The following is a 17,441-nucleotide window of genomic DNA, read 5'->3' as shown; positions in this document are numbered from 1 at the left end:
GGGGCGGTAGCTTGGAGGCTAATAGAGGCGCTGCGCTACTAAGCTCGAGGTCGCGGGTTCGATCCCGGCCGCGGCGGACGCATGGTGGCGAAATGAAAGAACGCTCGCCTGCCTACATTTAGGTGCACGTTGAAAAACCTCAGGCGGTTAAAATTAATCCGGAGTCCCTCGTGACGGCGTGCCTCATAATCAGATCGCGGTTCTGGCCCGCAAGAGCCCAGAATTTAATCATTCTTAACAGTATACGCAATGGCGCGGCGCTAGCAGCGGAAGCGTGAATTTGAGCGGCGGCTGAAGGTATGCATTATCAGTGGAGCTGATACGCATTTTAGATGAGCAGCGTTCTCTCAATGTATAAATTCGTGAGGAATTAAAACGAACGCTGCATCGATGGTGCGGTACTAGCTCGTTCCCGCACTAATACTACTGCAGTACACTGTACTTAAACAAGAAAATTAAATTGTCTTTTAATGCGTGAGCATTAAGAATGTCAAAGTGGAAAAAAAACGTATATGAAGTGTGGGAAGCCAGTCACGTGGCAGAGGTGTGAGTGCATATATATATTACTCCACCGCAGGGGTACTCACAAATAGCTCTTAGTATACGTTTCGCGGTAATGCAGCCAATGCGCGTGTCCCATATGTTCACGGTCAGGGAAGACTATAGTAGCGTAGTGTTACGGTACACTATAAAGGAAACACATTCGCTCAATGCGGCACTAACCACGCTAAGCAAGCCCGACGCGCGCAGCTGAATCCCGTAGAACTCTATAGCAGGCGTCAAATCGCGCAACCCTGCAAAAATTCCACGGCACGCTCAACCGCAAGGCAGCACCGTTCAATCGCCCCCCATGTCCCCCCCCCCCCTCAATCGCCCACACACAAAACAGGAAGGATCGAGAACAACACCGAAACACAAGGCGATGCCGAGAGAGAAGGACGGACGGTGGTGCTGCTACATCGGGGCGCGCGAGCCACTGAACCAGGAAGGTCAGGCGGTGGCGGCGAGCAAGAAAAGAAAGACGACCCCCCTCTCCACCCCCGGAGGAACGAGAGATTAATTTCCAGTGGGCCAACGCCGCGCCCGACTGCCGCGCGGGACCGAGTTTTCGCCCTGACCTCGAATGCGCAGCTGGCGCGCGCCTTGACCGACACGTCGGGAGCGTGAGCGATCGTGCGGGCGGGATTTCGACGCGCGCCTCGCGTCCCCCGCAAGGAAAGGTGGGAGACGGCATTCGCATCCGCTCGTCAAAGCACCCGCGCAGGGCCAACATGACGGCTTCGGCGGTTCGAATGGCGCCCAACTGGGGGTTCGAACCAAATGCCAAAGGCAAATTCCGAAGAGAAAAAGAGTGCGGATCCGAAAACGGAAGCCGCAAGAAAGCTGACCTATAGTCTTACACCACCGCTGACACCGCGATATTGACAGATGTCTAGAGATGCGCATCATAGCCTCAGTCGCACTCTGCCGGGGAAAGAACAAGACAGACAGACGGGAGCTGCCATAGAATGACGCGGCACGCGGTGCAGAAGCTTAGCCTTGTTGACAATATGCGGATACTGTAACATTCAATAACTAGCCACGCGCTAATCTTTACGATATTGACGGGTGCGAGATTTGCATAGAGCCCGATATCCTGTCGCACTGGCAGCGATGGGTAAGCAGAGCTCTATGGCGTTGTGCTACCAAGTATACTAGATCGCGTGTTCGACTTTCGACCGCGGGGGCATCGTGTCTGGTGGAGGCACGGTATACGAACACGCGCGAGTACACTACCGTTCGGTTCCGCTTTAAAGAAAGCCCCAAGTACGCAGAGCTCGTGCGCGGAGCCCTCCACTGAGGCATTCCACCGTGCAAGTTTGGGAGTCAAGCTCCATCGACAATCCCTATTTTCGCAACTGAAAGAAAGAAATTAGCTGCGGGATAATTCGATTGCGGAATCAACGACAGGCGAATGTCGAAGTTAAGCTCCCGAAGAGTACTCGCCAGTACACACGGACCAAATTCAACCGTGCGAAATTTAAACCGAACTACTCAAACGTGTTACAGCGGTGACACAGTTTCGATCGCGCCGTTTCTACAAGAAGTTCGGGAGACGCATTATAGCCATAACACGCTTCCGCGTTAAAGTAACGAAGAAGGCGGGAGCGCTGAGCAAAAGTGCGGCCGCGCGGTCGGCAAACAAAACCCTGAGCGGCCCCAGTTCGTGCCAGGCGCTGTCGGGAACCGAGCGACCGCCAGCTGCACAACACAACGGTTGTCGTTTCGAACGCCTCCCAAACGAGGTGGTGCCACGACCTCCATGCGCGTGGGTGGCTGCGCACACTCGAACAACCACTCCGCGCGCACGAGGGGAGCGTCAGCCATATAGGGCTGAGTTAAATAGTCGTGAGAGGGAGAATATTTATTCGTTTTATGACACCTAACGGGCTTCCACGAAGGGCACTGGATGGCATGGGAGGTCCACGCGAAAACACGAGACAATGGTGCTACCATGCATGTATATACAGACGGACACAAAACTTTGCGGGAACTGGGTTCCACGACAAATGAGTATTACTGCTCGGTCTAATTTAATGCACCACTACGTGGATCGCCAAAACTATACTACAGAGCGGAACTTTTAATTCGAGGCAATGTGCCACTTGGATTCGCGGAAATTCAGCTTTTTCGAAAATTCAGTGCACCGTAAATTTTCGTGGCCGGCTGTATAGGCACCCTGCTCTGAATTAAGCATTCCGCAGTTTAGAGCAGCGCCAGAACATAGACCTTAGCCAGCGGTGGAAGCGAAAATGGGAGGGACGCAATAGTAGCATTCACCGCGGCGTATATATAGTGCATCTCAAGGATCGCTTATCACGAGACAAGAGTGTCCCGAGATATGAAAATGTCCAAGCACGCATGCTCCGCAGCACTCGGCATTCTCGCGATCGAAGTTAGAAGCGCGAACCTTCCCGAGGTCTTGATTTCGATGAACGCGGACCATTTTAATAGAGAGCTTTAGATTAGGGGGACGCGAAGAAGGTCAGATCATAGAGAGTTTTAGATGAGGGGGACGCTAGCCCTATAGCGTCCCCCTCATCTAAAGCTCTCTGTAGTCTGATCTTCTTCGCGTGCCCAGCAGATGGTGTCGGCAATACTGGGCTTGATAAACCACAACGTCGCAACGCCCTCTGGACGGTGCAAGGTGAATACGTATTGCTTGGGACGACGCCTTGGACTGGAGGCTTCAAATTTTAATCGGGAGTTGGCACGGCGTATCACAAAACGCGAATTTAGGGTCGTGGAAAGCGCAATTTTGTATGCCCTAAAGGCCACTCGAAACGTTGCGAGAGAAGACGCTGGACCCATAATACTTACGTAGTTCATACTAATGTTCTAGTACAGCAACGTTAACGTTTCTTACAGCATTTCAACGCATGGCTGATTGAATGTTTCCATAGGCCATCAACCAAGAATTATACTGCCAGAGTGCCCTCCCTTAATGATTACGGTTATCACTACACCTATATGATGACAATGACAATTATGAGGCACGTTGTAGCCTTATAAAGTCGCTTTCGCACTAAGGTGTCAGGATAACTCTTGTTCAAGCGCCCCCTCCTGCACACGTACCCCAGGGGCAGTATTTTGTAGCGATCCATTTTTATTCTCCATTCTTATCGTCCTTATGTCCTGGCTCGGACGTCAGCGTGCAGTCTTCGTCCACAGGATTAGCCACTCAGTGTCACGATTGACAAGAAACGTAAAATGGAAAAGTGAAGTGTATCTACACAAAATACGACCCATAGCTTCAGAAATGGAGCAGCCACCAGCACTCCGTATACCCAGCTGGCCTCCCTCCCAAGCACAGACCGAGACCAATGCGATACAATTCAGCCTTAGTGCTTATGATGAGAGCCGGCGTACTCGGCATGACATGGCCGACGGCCGGTCACGCCTCAGCGGTTCGGCCAACGGTAAGCCGGTCGTTAGAAAGCCGTTCGCGTACGATCTGAAGGGAACGGTTTGCAAGATAAGAACCGGCGCCAGCTATAATCCCGGCAGTGAGCGAGAGACTGCTGAAAATGGCGGCGGTAAACGACAGCAAAATAAAGAGCTCCTCGGCTTGACAAAAGTTATTTTGTGCACCCCGCTCCTGGTTCTTGGCGCAGGGCCGTCGAGACTCCTGTCGGATAACTGGCGCGGTGGGCGTGCGGGTTAACGTGTCGATCGGAATCGACAGGAGGCAAATACGAGGAGAGCGGCGATGCACGCCTGCAGATAATCAAGATTGAGCGGGGCGCGTCCGACACGGCAATCCGCATCATGTCTCACGAAAACCGTGCAGTGAGTGTGGGCCACGAGCGCACATTGAGAAACACTATCTAAATGTAAGCGTGACAGAACATTACTTAAAAAGCACATTCCTTTGCAAACATTGTAACACAGCCACGTAAGCTGCAAAATAACACATTAAGATTGTCCGCTAATATGCTCTAACAAAATGCAGTTTACAGGTTGATAAACTTCGTGCTTCTATTTTTTTAACATCAATTTTCAGAAATTTTCATAAAAAATTGCACGTCCAAAATTTCGTTTCTTATACAACCACTAGAATTTAAGTTTCTTTCTCAAATCGGTCCAGGGGTTTCCTTATAAAACTATTTCTGCGTTTGAAATGTATCTGAATAGGCGGCGTAGGAGTTGGCCCTGAGCTAAAGGCTTCCTCTTAAGATTACGATACAGTTATGCTCTTGGCCGTGCGTTCGATTACCGTCCTCAGCAACATAATGTCGATAAGGGCGAAATGCCAAGGTGTTCGTAACTTAAGTCTAGCTGCACTTTAATCCGGGTGGTTACAATGAATCTGGAGCTCTCCATTACGACGTCCCTCATAACCCCAAAATTTAATGAATTTATTACAGCTGACGCATAAGGCGAGCCCACAAATGTAGCACACATTGCTCGCCAACGTTGGCGGTTCTCCGGTGGATACTTAATTTACACACGCTAAACACGTCCAACCGAGTCAACGTCACCTAAGGACTACGGCAGTAATACGTATAGGCGCACTACACCAGTGCAGAGTTGTGAATGCATCTTGCCACGCGCTACAGTAACCGCCCGAGCACACCGCCTAGATTGCTGAACGCTGCATCATTCTAGCGAGACAAGGGTATCGGTATGCACGCCGCGCCGACGCTGGTCCGGCTCCCTTCCCCCGAGCCAATACGCCGTCCATTTCCCTAAACAAACCCGTTCCGCCGGCGAGAGATGTTTCCCCACAATGCTCGCGCGGCACGCGGAAGCGCGAGCACTGGAAACATCGCTCATTCGTACAAATGCGTTCGGGGCAGACACGCTAGGAAAACAAGCACGCGCGTGTCAGTCTGAGATGAAGAAAGATATCGCGCCGGCCCGAGCTGCGCAAGTGTGTGTATATACAAGAAGAGCCATGTCCGCGTTTCATCGATCAAGTCGACATTACTTCCTGCCTCCCGTTGAGACGACAATATATACTTAAAAGAGCTATCGGCGCGCTCAGCTCCTCTTGCATTAGGCTAAAGCTTAACGTTAGGACAAACCGTCAACCTGGGTTATCAGGTAGACGTGCGGAAGCAAGTATAATCGCCCGCGGTGCTCCATCTTGCCTACCAACTCCACGCAGTCAGGACAGTGCGGCGAAAGGTAGGGGTTGAGTCGGCCAATCGGGAACGAGAACAAGGCACGCTTGCCCATCTGAACGGAAGGATCACGGATAGAAGAGCAACGCTCAAGCGTGGGTGTAGGGGGGGGGGGGGGGGGGGGGGGGGGGCGTGTTGCTACGCTATAACTACGTGAGCCACGCAAAGGATGCAATGCAAATGCATAAGTTATCGTGTGTACACACCCCGAAGGCTCTTTATAGATTCTTATGCGGATTTTGGACTGATAATTCTATAGCGTACGCCAGTGCTTTTCGTACGCCAAACAAACACTCTCCAGTCTCTAGTATTAACACAGAGAATATGTTGCTTTCGTCGCACTGCGCGAAGATTGAAGTTATTTGCTGCATAGGAGGGTGGAAGACAGCGCTATTGCTGCCCGGTTGAGTAGCTAGCACATGACCAACTGCCAAAACATAATTGCTGTCGAAACACAAGCTGCTGTTCGAGCATGTCAAAAACTACCGCTATCAATGATCCGACATGCGATATAAAGCCGCACCTTCCAGTGACACATGCTTTCATCAAAAGAAATTGCCCGGGAAAGCATGGCGAGAGGAGACCGCGACATAGGTGGTCTGTAACATGCCGAAATTTGACGGCCTTACAACACAGGCTACGAGTCATTCGATCATGCACCCCTTTTCAGCTCACAGTACGAGAATGTCACGAGAGCGACATGACAAGGAGCAGGGCCTCACAATACAGCGTTGCGCCACACTCCGCAAGAAAGTGTACGTGGCAGCGAGCATTCATTTTTTTATTTTTTTTACCGAGCTACGAATACGTGCGCACCATCTGTCCGACGATCAGGCATGGCACACAGTCGCGCAACAGAAGCCAGCACCTCACACGACGCAGTGGCGGGAACCGGCGGCGTGTATCATATCGCGAGCCCACTCGGAACACCTGGACCAACGAGGACGCGGCAGCGTGCGCAGCGCAAACAGGGGGATACCTCAGCCGGGGCGCCGCGGAGCGCACCCATTTCAGCCAACCCTGCCATTACACCGCATCCCGACCGACACGTAGTATTCTTCCGGGGTCACCCAACCGCCGGAGAGCTAGGCGCGGCTGTTGGTTCAGCGGTGCCGAGCGCGCGGCGTCGGTCGCAGGAACAAAAGGCCCTCTGCCGCAACGTCTCGATGGAGGGCGCCGCCATTACCGAGGTCCACCACGTACGCGCGACAGAAGGGGTTCGGCCTGTTTGCCCGACATCGCGTGGATTTCGCCTGCAAGTTGCACTTGTAAAGCTGGCTCCACAGCACGGGCGTGGGTAATCTCGCAAGCAGATCTCACGGGATCAAGGAAACGTAGCTCGGGTATAATGGCAGCCTGGCGAACACGTGGGCAAGCACGCATGCACGATGCCCTCCTTGGAAGCTGGCCTGCCCTAATGTGATACAAAATACGAGCATACTTCCGTGGACCATCGCAGACACAGTATGGTATGTGGTGTTCGAACGTTCTTGCACACGTAAATCTCTTCAAGCAGAAAGCCGAGGAAGAGGGTTCTCTTCACGTGACAGCCTTGATCATTTACCTAAGTACGTCGACGGTGTGCAGTGTTCAAGCGTCTGTGGGCATGCGCGACTGCGTCGTGCACACATACTCCCCCCCCCCCCCCCCTTCCACCGTTTCGGTGTACACTGCAAGCTTAAATCTTTATACGTATTCGTATGTCAGCGTTACTCTACAATATTCTCACGATGCGCTTAGAAACTAAAATGAAAGCTTCTAAATCACTCGGCTGCATTCCTGCCATAGGTGAGGACAAGTAACGTTCTCTTTTTATTATTTTTTGTCTTTTGCCTAATCAAATAAATGATTGAGCTTCATGGAAACGAAGTGGTATTAAGAAAGTCCGAAGAAGCTCGGAAGAAGTGCAACTGCATCGACCGAGCAGAGTGCGACAACGAGAGAAACGCAGCCTCGGCGAGACTTTCGAGCCGTCACCTGCACGTCTTCTTCTCAGGACAACTTTCGCGCATGGCTTTAGTGAGCCAGCGACTCTGACGAAAGTCTCGTCATGCACCTAGGAGTACCTTGGGCTGCGATTGCGTTCTCCGTGCTGTGGCGCGCCTCGCGAACTACGAGACCGCTTAGAAACACCGTCGCACAGTGGCTGGCTGCACGAGACGAAGCCCGACCATCATCCCGGACACAGAACGAGTCGAAGCCACTACGGGACGGAACACGCAGAGAGCAACGCGCCCGCGAACCCCGGCTGTTCATCTCCAGACAGAATACATTCCGTCTACACAATACCGTGCAGCGTTACGGAAGTTAAAGGCAGTCGGGCGCTGATAAATAGATGCAAGTTGGTCGTAAAGGCTCGCAAGAGTGCGCGACAGCGACACTAGCGTAGGCCACGCCGATCGCGGGGGGGGGGGGGTTTGCAAACGGTACGACGGGCAAGATGTCGACCATTCTCGGCCAGTTATTTGACGCGACCACTGCGGAATCTCGTTCCTCGATTAAAAAGGCGTCAGTCCTGGCTTTTAACAGCGCTGAATGGCTTTAGCGGGAACGGCGCGAGGCAAGCGCTATCCTTTCCGCTCCCCCCACGTCATGGAGCCGAGAGAAGATGGCGGACGGCACTCCGCGAGAGACCACATGCCGGCCGAGCGTTGCTGCGGCGAACAATGCGGGCCAGTGTCGGCGGGCCGCTCTGGCGAGTTGGAACAATGGACGTGCCTTGACGGCGGCTTCCGGCCGCTGCGGCGGCGCGGCCACGGGCCAGACGCGAGCTGCACGCGCGCGGGCGAGAGTCGACGAGAAGCAAAGCAGAGAAATGAAGGGTTGTCACGTATGCGGCGGTCGGCTGGAGATTCGGCCGACGCAGCGCCGCGGTCGAGGAGCGCGCACTGGCTGACGTTAAGAGAGCCCTGCATTCGATGCTTTTCGAGAGAGCTTACCTATTCGGCTGGCACGACGCCGAGACATTTATGCCGGCGCAACGCGGGCGCTAAGGAGAACGCCTGGTTACTTTTCTGAGGGCGCCAAGGGCGAATAAAAGTCGAATCACACACGACCATGGGAATGACGCGTACATTGGTGCATCTATACAGCGGGAAAACGACAGGGAACGTAAAGGCAACGCACGTGACACTGTCGCGCACTCAAGAGCGTTGCTGCGAGCTCGCCGACCAAGACGACTTGTACAACGCGTCGGTGAACTAATAAACATCAATGTTAGACATCTCGCGGGGCCCCTGTAACCTGTCGGGCGGCGTCAGCAAAGAGCGCGGTGTTACACTTGGAAATGTTCTCAGTGGCGAATCGCGCAGAAAATTTTGCTGTGCAACTTTTTGTGTGGAGACAGCGACGTCTTTCAGATTGCACCTCAACGGGGTCAGCGACGTGCGCTCGCACCCCACACGCCAAGAACGCCGGCTGCATTCGCAGGTGACAACTGCAGAGAGAAATGTATTCGCTGTACGATAGCTTGTTGGTTTAAAAAAATAATAACCTTGTCCGGCAACAGACTTATTTTTGCAGCTAATGAGTTTCATCGATATGCGGCACTGTGAACGGCCAAACGGGATGGGATGAAGTAAGTCATCGACGAGAGAAAGTAGCCTAACTGCGGCAAGCGAACACGCTGTCACGCCGGGAGACACTTGCATTCCAATCGCGCAGCCAGCAGCGAGGATCCCAATTTTGGCACCCGAGGTCGCTAACATTCTTCAAATAGTCCAATGTGTTTAGTAGGGTGCAATATTAAGCTACGTTCATCGTGTTTCTCGTCCACGGAACATAACGCTGATAAACAACATGAAATGACTTATACTTTACGTAAACATATGTGGAATGGGAATGAATATTACCCTAACACGTATACAGAACTGAGAAAAATAAAGTCGAGGTTGAAGGCAAAGTTGAAACTTTGAGGCGGATCTATACAAAGAACGAAGCCCATAATTTTTTTAAATTTTTTTGTCACGAATACTTCGAGCCATGATAGGGCAATCTCACAATAATCAAAGCAAAAGTCATAAAAGCCCTGCTATAGACTGGTGGCAAAAGGTCCACCTGCGAACAACACCTGTGACAACTGCCAACACTACCTGTGACATCCGCGAAGAACCAGCACCGTTTTCAAAGCGAAAAAACACGCGTGAACGCAGAGCCCACACAACACTGACGCACAACATTCTTGCCTGAGGGGTAAAAAAGAAAAGAAAAGAAAATCCTCAAAATGGATATAAGTTGAGCCGTCGCGTGTCTCTGTGAACCTGTGCATGGAGTGCGCGTGTAAAAGAAAGTCAAGCCAAAGCTTGGTATTCATGCCTTGTCAGTCGACACTGCACAATACGTTGACGTGTTTACACGACAGTCGGACAGGACAGGAGGGTGCAAAGGCGGCTCGAGAATTCGGATGAAGTTACTTGTCAACCATTCGTGTGGGACGGTAAGGAGAGAGAAAGAGACAGAGAATGCGTTGTGTTTAGCTGCGAATGACAAAACAGCGCAGGAGGAGCGGGTTTTTTTTGAGAGGACTACATCGTTTGCTCTAGTTTTTCTAACTGATATGCTCACTGATTTTTCGAGCTAGAGCGCATTGACCTCGGCTGTATGTATTGACAGCTGTGCATTTACTGCCTAATGGATAATCCACAACAGGCTTTCACATCAGCAGGCTAATTACCTCGCACTTCTACCTTGAAACTAAGAAGCAAAAGAAAAGGGTAAGGGTGAAGCGGGAAGAGCGATAACAATAACAAGAGGCATGGCGCTAACAACGGTTTTTCTTTTCTTTTTGTCAACAAACAACAATCTTGAAGAAAACTCCACATGCTCCTTTTAAACTACAGTACATGATGTCGGTACAAGAAAGGATATAACGAATTCTATTTCTGCAGAACGAACATTGGCTACGCGAACCAAGGCTCAATGGAGGCCTAAAGTGACAAACCGGCATACCCTCGAATTGATGCACACCCTACAGAGACGATAATCTTTTATTTATGATGTTGCCTTAGAAATACCGAGCATAATATGGCTATCCTAGAATTAACGAGTCATTTCTAAGCAGAAAACGAAACAAATTGCTTGCGCTAACAAATTAGTTGTGTTCTTCCGCACACTTCTTTTCAGTGATCGTAATGAAAAGAGCGGAAATAAAAAGAGCACGCCGTCATTTTCATAAAGGCTCGCAACTACTCAACATGTGCCCGTACGCTGCGTCTTGCCCTTTCTCCTCCAACTACAATAACAAATTCAAGCGACCGCAGAAGAAAAGGAAAAGCCTTCGGCTGCGTCGCAGTGGGGCCAAACTCTGTCGAGGCCCCAGGCAAACTGACACAACGGTGTCAGATGTCCGCGCGGTCATGCACACGGGAATGACTCACCGAGAGCGAAAGGCATATCCCGTGGTGTCTTCATCCACAAACGCTGCACCGCGTCAGTGCAGAGCCCATCACTGATGGTGGGGAAGAGAGCGGCGTGATCGTCGGCCTGCGTCCGCAGTTGCGCAACCGTCGCTTCTTGGCAATCCGTCTCCGAATCGCAACGAAGTGTGCGCCGCGGGAAGCACTCCTCACGAACGTTTGTGCTCTTTTGACAACCCGCTTCTGAACGACAACGATGCGCGCGCTTCGAGAGGCAGCTGTCGCGCACGTGCGTATAAACAAACACGGAACTAATTTATTTCCCTCTTGCTCCCTTCATTTCTTTCTATGTTTTCTTTTTTTTACTTAGCAATTGAGTTCTGCGAATTCACTCACAACAACGAACTGAAGTAGGCTGAACTAGTTAGTACAGTCAATCGTGAAAGCTGAGCACGTTTACATCACGGAATAATCATTCAGGGAAAGCGCACTACATGTACGTCTGCTGACGATGTACTTATAAAGCCAGGCTTCAGGATAGGCAAGAGTGGGCGACGACGATATCTCGCAGACGACTCGAGACCGCAGCAACTACAAGAACTAAGCGAACGAAATCGCACGGATGGCATTCGCGAATAATACGTAAGCGTGGAACGCGACCTAGACAAGATAAATAAAGTAACTAAGCATGGCTCAAGCGACGGATCCCACTTGCGGGCCCGCGAGTGGATATCGAAGACCCGAACGAAATTGACAATAGGCGAGGGTATGTCGCTGCTCGGTACACGAGCGATGGGCCCACAATATACCTGCCTACCCACGAGGTGGGAAAATACGCCGGAGATCGAAGGCGGCGACGAATGCACCCTCGAGGACGATCAATCCCGCACGCAGCAGAGGCGCGCAGAGCAGCAGCACGACCACGCGCCGACGACGATCGCGAGATACCCTCCTCTTCGGAAATCCGCGAGATTGCGCAATTCCAAAACGACGTGGGAGAGCATGCTTTTTCTACACTTGGAAACGGGAGGTCACAGTTCGGTGTGGTCACTCGCCGCGCAATCGACCGCCTCGGTGCAGAGAAAGGTCCGGCGACCGAGGCACTTTCCGACACGACCGTCGTCACCGATGCGAGCACGCGATGTCACTCCGCGATCACACGCGCTCAACTGCGGAGCGCTCTAGAAGCGCGAGCACCCCTGCTGCGAGCACAGCGGTGGAGCCTCGAGGGAGAGGAGGGCGGCCAGGGCGCTGCGGCCCACACAACGGGGGGGACCCGCCAAGCCCCGCACCGCCAGACGTCTTTCTTCCGAGTCGAGCGACGGCAGGAACACGAGAGGATCGCGAACGGAGAAGCGGTCCGGAATGTTTAAAATCTGAGACGGTACGGTGCTGCCGCTAGACACGCCCACGGTGGCAGCAGCGCCTCGGCAGGCGACGACGCGCGGGGCGACAGACGCGGCGGCTGCCGCTTCCCACACGCCGCCGCGGCTTTCTCGCACGAACGGGACCCTCCGGGGGCGGCAGAGGCGAGCGCCTGCCTACGGACGAACACGGCGGCCCGGGTGCGAAGAGCCAGCCGCCGCAGCTGGCGTAGGGGGGATCCGAGCAGCCCGACGAAGACGAGAAGCAGCAGCAGAAGCGGCGGCTGCGGCGACAACCGCAGGAGCGGCAGGAGCACGGCACGCACGCGGCGCGACGGGGAGCGGCGCTAGCGGCATATGGGTCGGCCGAGCCGCCTCGCGAGAGAGAACCCTCGCGGGGCCGAAATAGGACAGCGCGGCCCGCTCTCGCCGCCGCGACTTGGACGCCCGCAGCCGGCCCGGCTGGGGCTGCCGCCCGGTTCGGCCGCGAATCCGGAGGAGGAGGCGAGGGCGAGGAATGCCGCGGAGCCGCGCCGGCTACCGCGCACGCCACGCGGGATACGCGGCCCACGTGGCGATGCCCCGTCAAAAGGACCGGGGGACGCCCCGATGAACTGCTATGCCGCCGCCGCCGCTGCTTCTGCTGCTGCCAGTGGAGTCTCACGTGGCCCCGAAAACCTACACGCGAGAAAAGACCGCTGCAGCTGCCAGACAAAAGAGCGCCCGTTCGAAAACCTCGGATTCCGCCGAAATATCACGGATGGGTTCGACCCATTTTTTTCTGGCAGCACGTCGGCACACAACCTTCCAAGCGCCCGGCCTGAGGTCTTGTGCAAGTGTCGGCGACCGGCCCAAATTCGCTACCATCCGAAACGATGCCGTCTTAACAATAGATCAGATATCCAGGCAACCTCGACTTACTTGCCCCCTCGACAAGCGCATCGAACGAAAACATATATTGGCGCAAAGCATACAGGTTTTACGTTCAAGCCTTTCGAACTTTACGCTTGGTCGGACCATCAAACGCTCTATAAAAGAGACTAAAAGGAGAGAAATGTGCGACCTTCAAAACGGCGGTTATTGCGGACAGTGCTGGCCACGGACATGCAAAAAACAGCAAGACAGGTCACGTGATTCGCGCATCCCTTCAAACAGCCAACGCCGATTTGTAATTGTACTTGTAAACCTATAATCGCAACTCTTCCTCAGAGTAACGCAAGGGCAACACGTCAGGAGTATGTGATTGCACGATTAATCTCAAGATTAACATTACTTAATCAAAACGTTTAAAAAGGCAGATTACTGAGCGAGTCTATAAATCATACTGAAAGGGCGAACAGGTCATTAGGAAGGGAAGCTTCTTGCGCGACCCCCCGTTTCCTCTGCCTGGTGCTTTTCTGGCAACAGAGATATCGCTAGTCCACAAACTTCTTGCATCAGAAGGATAGTATAAGATAGAGCTTGTAGCGGCAGCTTGTGAAGTAAGAATACTACACGTTAACGATTACGTCGCTATCAACCCAAGCAGTTACGTAGAATGTGCTCGTAGTACTAGCTGGATACGTAGTATGTGTTACGTAGTACTAGCCGACTGCTCCCGTACACCTCACCAGCAACCTCATATTCCGCCAAACGCATTACAAGCTAAAACAACGTAGCTTTAGGCACAACGCGGTGAAAAGTGCGCCATGAGACCGTCTGATTCGCCCTGCACGCCTCTGGAACTGATTTAGTGATAGTTTTGTGATTGTGAGAGACGAACAACGCACATTTTGCACGAAACGTGCTCTATTACGCGAACTCTTGTTGTTCGAAGTCTGCACCGTTTCGAACGAGTAATGCAGTGCAGCACCTCCCAGGTTAAGCAAGTGCATGTAGGCGAACCCACTGGATCCCAAAAAAGATATCTGTGTAGCACGGTCGCTATACGCCGAGGTTAGCCAAGACACGCTTTCGAGTGTTTACGAACGCGCTTAACTAAGGTGCCTGGTACGATTGTAGAACTAATGCTCACTCACTTCCTGTTCAGGCAGCCACGGCGACGGTGAAATTCAGCTTGTGAGTTGGGCAGTCATAGTACCGGAGGCATGCTTGGTATAGCCGCTATAACATTAGGAAAAGTAACGTAAAGCGGTAAAGTAGCGCGAAATAAATGGACAGGAAAGGAAACAACAGAGTCTGTATGTATCCATGCGCCTGAAGTCCTTTGCGTTGTTTTATTATAGCTGTTTTATTCTGCCTGCCTTTCTCTAAGGTCTTTCTTCCCCTTTGTCACATTCCCTGCACACCGGCGAGTAGGCGAATATACGCTGGCTAACCACTCTGCTTTTCAATAGATAGCGCTCTCTCTCTCTTTCGCGCTGTTTTGCCATATCAAAAGCAAGACATACAAGCAGTGGGCCGCCGAAAGACAGAAGGACTGCAACTGCGGAAAACAGTATTTTCCCATCATCCTTTGCACTTTCCTCGAAGAACAATAGCAATGACTGACCTCCAGGAAGAGGCGGCGCTTTCGAATTACACTGCGAGGTTTCGATCAGGCGGCGAGGAAGCGTTATTCTGAAGCGTTCGGCGACGTCAACGAACCCATAGTATGAGGATGTGTGAAGCTACAACAGGCACGCAGTGCGGGGGTCTCGCCCCTTCGAACAACGTTCTAGTGCGATCCTCCAACATATGCTGGCTTTGTAGAAAGTTCCGAGGCTACAGCGCGTATGACAAGACTTGACTGCGCAGCACGAAGTGGGGTCCCCGGCACTCCAGAGCTCTGGAGAGTGAATGGAACGATCGTCACGCGGGGTGGAAACTTTCGATAGGAACTGTGCCTTGTTGGGGTCTTTCAAACCACCATACATACCGCTCAAACTCGCAATCAACTGTAAGCTTTCCCCAACCAAAGCCGGGTTTCCAAAGCAGCCGCCGGTCGCAGTTAGAGGTATCCGCTCTTTCCTTCGTCATCGTCTACAAGATTTCATGCGTGTTTAGTAACGTCTGCTAGTGCGCCTGTCCGTGTCTTTTATTCTGTTATCCGTGTCTTATGTTTTGCACCTAAAACTACTTACAAAAAACTTTAATATGTGCTCGAGCGGAAAGAGGTGCGCAACTAGTGTTTACTAAGATGTGGTCAACTTGAAAACGACCGAAAGCTTTAATGTGTGCTCGAGCGGAAGGAGGTGCGCCACTAGTGTTTGCTAAGGTGTGGTCAACTTGAAAACGAACTGCGTGCGATCCGCGTGCGAGTGGGAAGGGAGTCGCGACCACCGACCTCTCGCTCCTGCGGCTCCTGCGGCAGGTCGGCGGGGTCCGGCAGCTCGGGGAGGCGCGAGTGCTGCCGGTCGTAGACGCACCGGTGCAGCTGCTCGTCCAGCAGCCGGAAGTTGTCGTACGAGCGCCGCAGCGTCCAGCTGCGCTCGCGGCTCGTCACCTGGACCGCCCACCAGTTCGCAGCAGAAGCCGGCGTGCCACCGCCGCAGCTCTCGTTGCTGTGCTGCTGCAGCTGCGTCTGTTGCTGCTGAGTCTGCTGCTGCAGTTGCTGAGTCGGTTGCTGCTGCTGTTGCTGCTGCTGTTGCTGCTGCTGTTGCTGCTGCTGTTGCTGCTGCTGCTGCTGCTGTTGCTGGATCTGTTGCTGCTGCGGAGTCTGCGGCTGCAGCTGGTTGGCGGGCTGCTCGCGATTCTCCTTGTCCGCCTCGTCGTGGCCTCGCCCGGCTGCGCTCCATTCCACCAGGGACATCTGCGGGGAAGAGGCGCGGAAAGTTTTGTCACGACTCCGGAACATGCAACCACGTAACAAGCTCATGCTCGCAAACTTTCATATCCCCGCATGATTTAACGTGTAACCGTATCTGGACTACATGCACATGCCGAAGCGCTTTCGCATAACTTCGGCAGCTAACCTGACAGTATTAGGACATTGCTTAGTTAGGCGCATACAACTTCCGCCTGTGCCAATCAAGCTTCAAACCTGCGTGCCAGCAGAAGCGTATTTTGACATCACGCAACTCGATCTCCTTTGCGGTTGTGCGCTGCATTCATGAAATAAGAAGTCAAATGAACGCGAGCTAGTCCTTATGTGCACATGTATCGCGTTTTCATTTAAACTTCGTTACATATTCTCGCTTTCACGGCATGCGCACGGCCATTGTAACACCATCAATGTCAACGGTGGCACACCAGGCGAGTTAACTCGGACACCGACAGCTGACCTCGACCGCACGTGGGAACGCATTTCACTTTACAAGAGTTTGGGCAATTTTCCGCTTTCACCGTTTCATCAATTCCAGACTATATAGGAGGCGAGCGTGTAGAGATCCGAAGGTGTGCAAGCACTGGTATTAAATGTAAAGAATACGTTCGATCAGAAGTGATCGCGTGGGAGATACCGGGGTCACACGGGGCACTTTCGATCGCGATCGAGCCCGATCAGGATCGAATTTATCGACTGTGATTGGCTCGATCCTCCGAACAGGGTGTGAAAGGGTCTCCCCAATCGCTGCTGAGAAACTCGATTAGGATCTGGCTCGATGACGATCGAAAGTGCTAATTGTGGCTTAAGTCCTAGAAAAGTTAAAGTGCCACCTTGAAAAGAAGATTACAAAGGGGGAACAATAGCCATTAATGGAAAATTAAGGTACTGAATAAAAATGAGGCAGGCGTCAATTCCGCTTGTTGCGGATTCTTGAACTCGCATAAAGGACGAGTATACCATTTGAACACGCCTGGCTGCTGGCAAGCTTGGATAGGTTAACAGATACTGTCCCATACGGCTAAGGCAGCAGTTTGCTGTATCATCCTAATAGCTATAGAGTACAATACTAAAGCGTACGTGTATCCCTGCGCAAACCAGCCATTCGCATCCTCCGGCGTTTACACTGCGAACAAACTCTGAAATATGTACGAGTTTCCTTCCCCGCAGAGAAGCGAACCGTGACTGTATGCTGCCGTAAAACGCTCTTTAGCTAAGCGCGGGACTATTCAAGAACGCGTCGTCGACACAGTGATCAAACATGTCCACACTTCTCAGTAAAATTCAAGTGCGCACTGTTCTCTCTTGTTACGGC

The 17,441-nt window shown here is 52.5% G+C and overlaps 1 protein-coding gene across 4 annotated transcripts in view; it reads right to left on the bottom strand.

The window, feature by feature from the left end:
• CdGAPr (GTPase-activating protein CdGAPr) overlaps positions 1–17,441 on the bottom strand; it is a 317,407-nt gene that overhangs the window by 69,220 nt on the left and 230,746 nt on the right. For all 4 annotated transcript variants that reach the window (XM_075692467.1, XM_075692469.1, XM_075692468.1 and 1 more), the window contains one exon: positions 15,650–16,114. In XM_075692467.1, coding sequence (XP_075548582.1) covers positions 15,650–16,114 — 465 coding nt within the window. The remainder of the gene's footprint in view (positions 1–15,649; positions 16,115–17,441) is intronic.

Source organism: Dermacentor variabilis, chromosome 5 (assembly GCF_050947875.1).
Source record: "Dermacentor variabilis isolate Ectoservices chromosome 5, ASM5094787v1, whole genome shotgun sequence".
Classification (NCBI taxonomy): domain Eukaryota; kingdom Metazoa; phylum Arthropoda; class Arachnida; order Ixodida; family Ixodidae; genus Dermacentor; species Dermacentor variabilis.
This window is presented reverse-complemented; position numbering and strand designations above follow the sequence as displayed.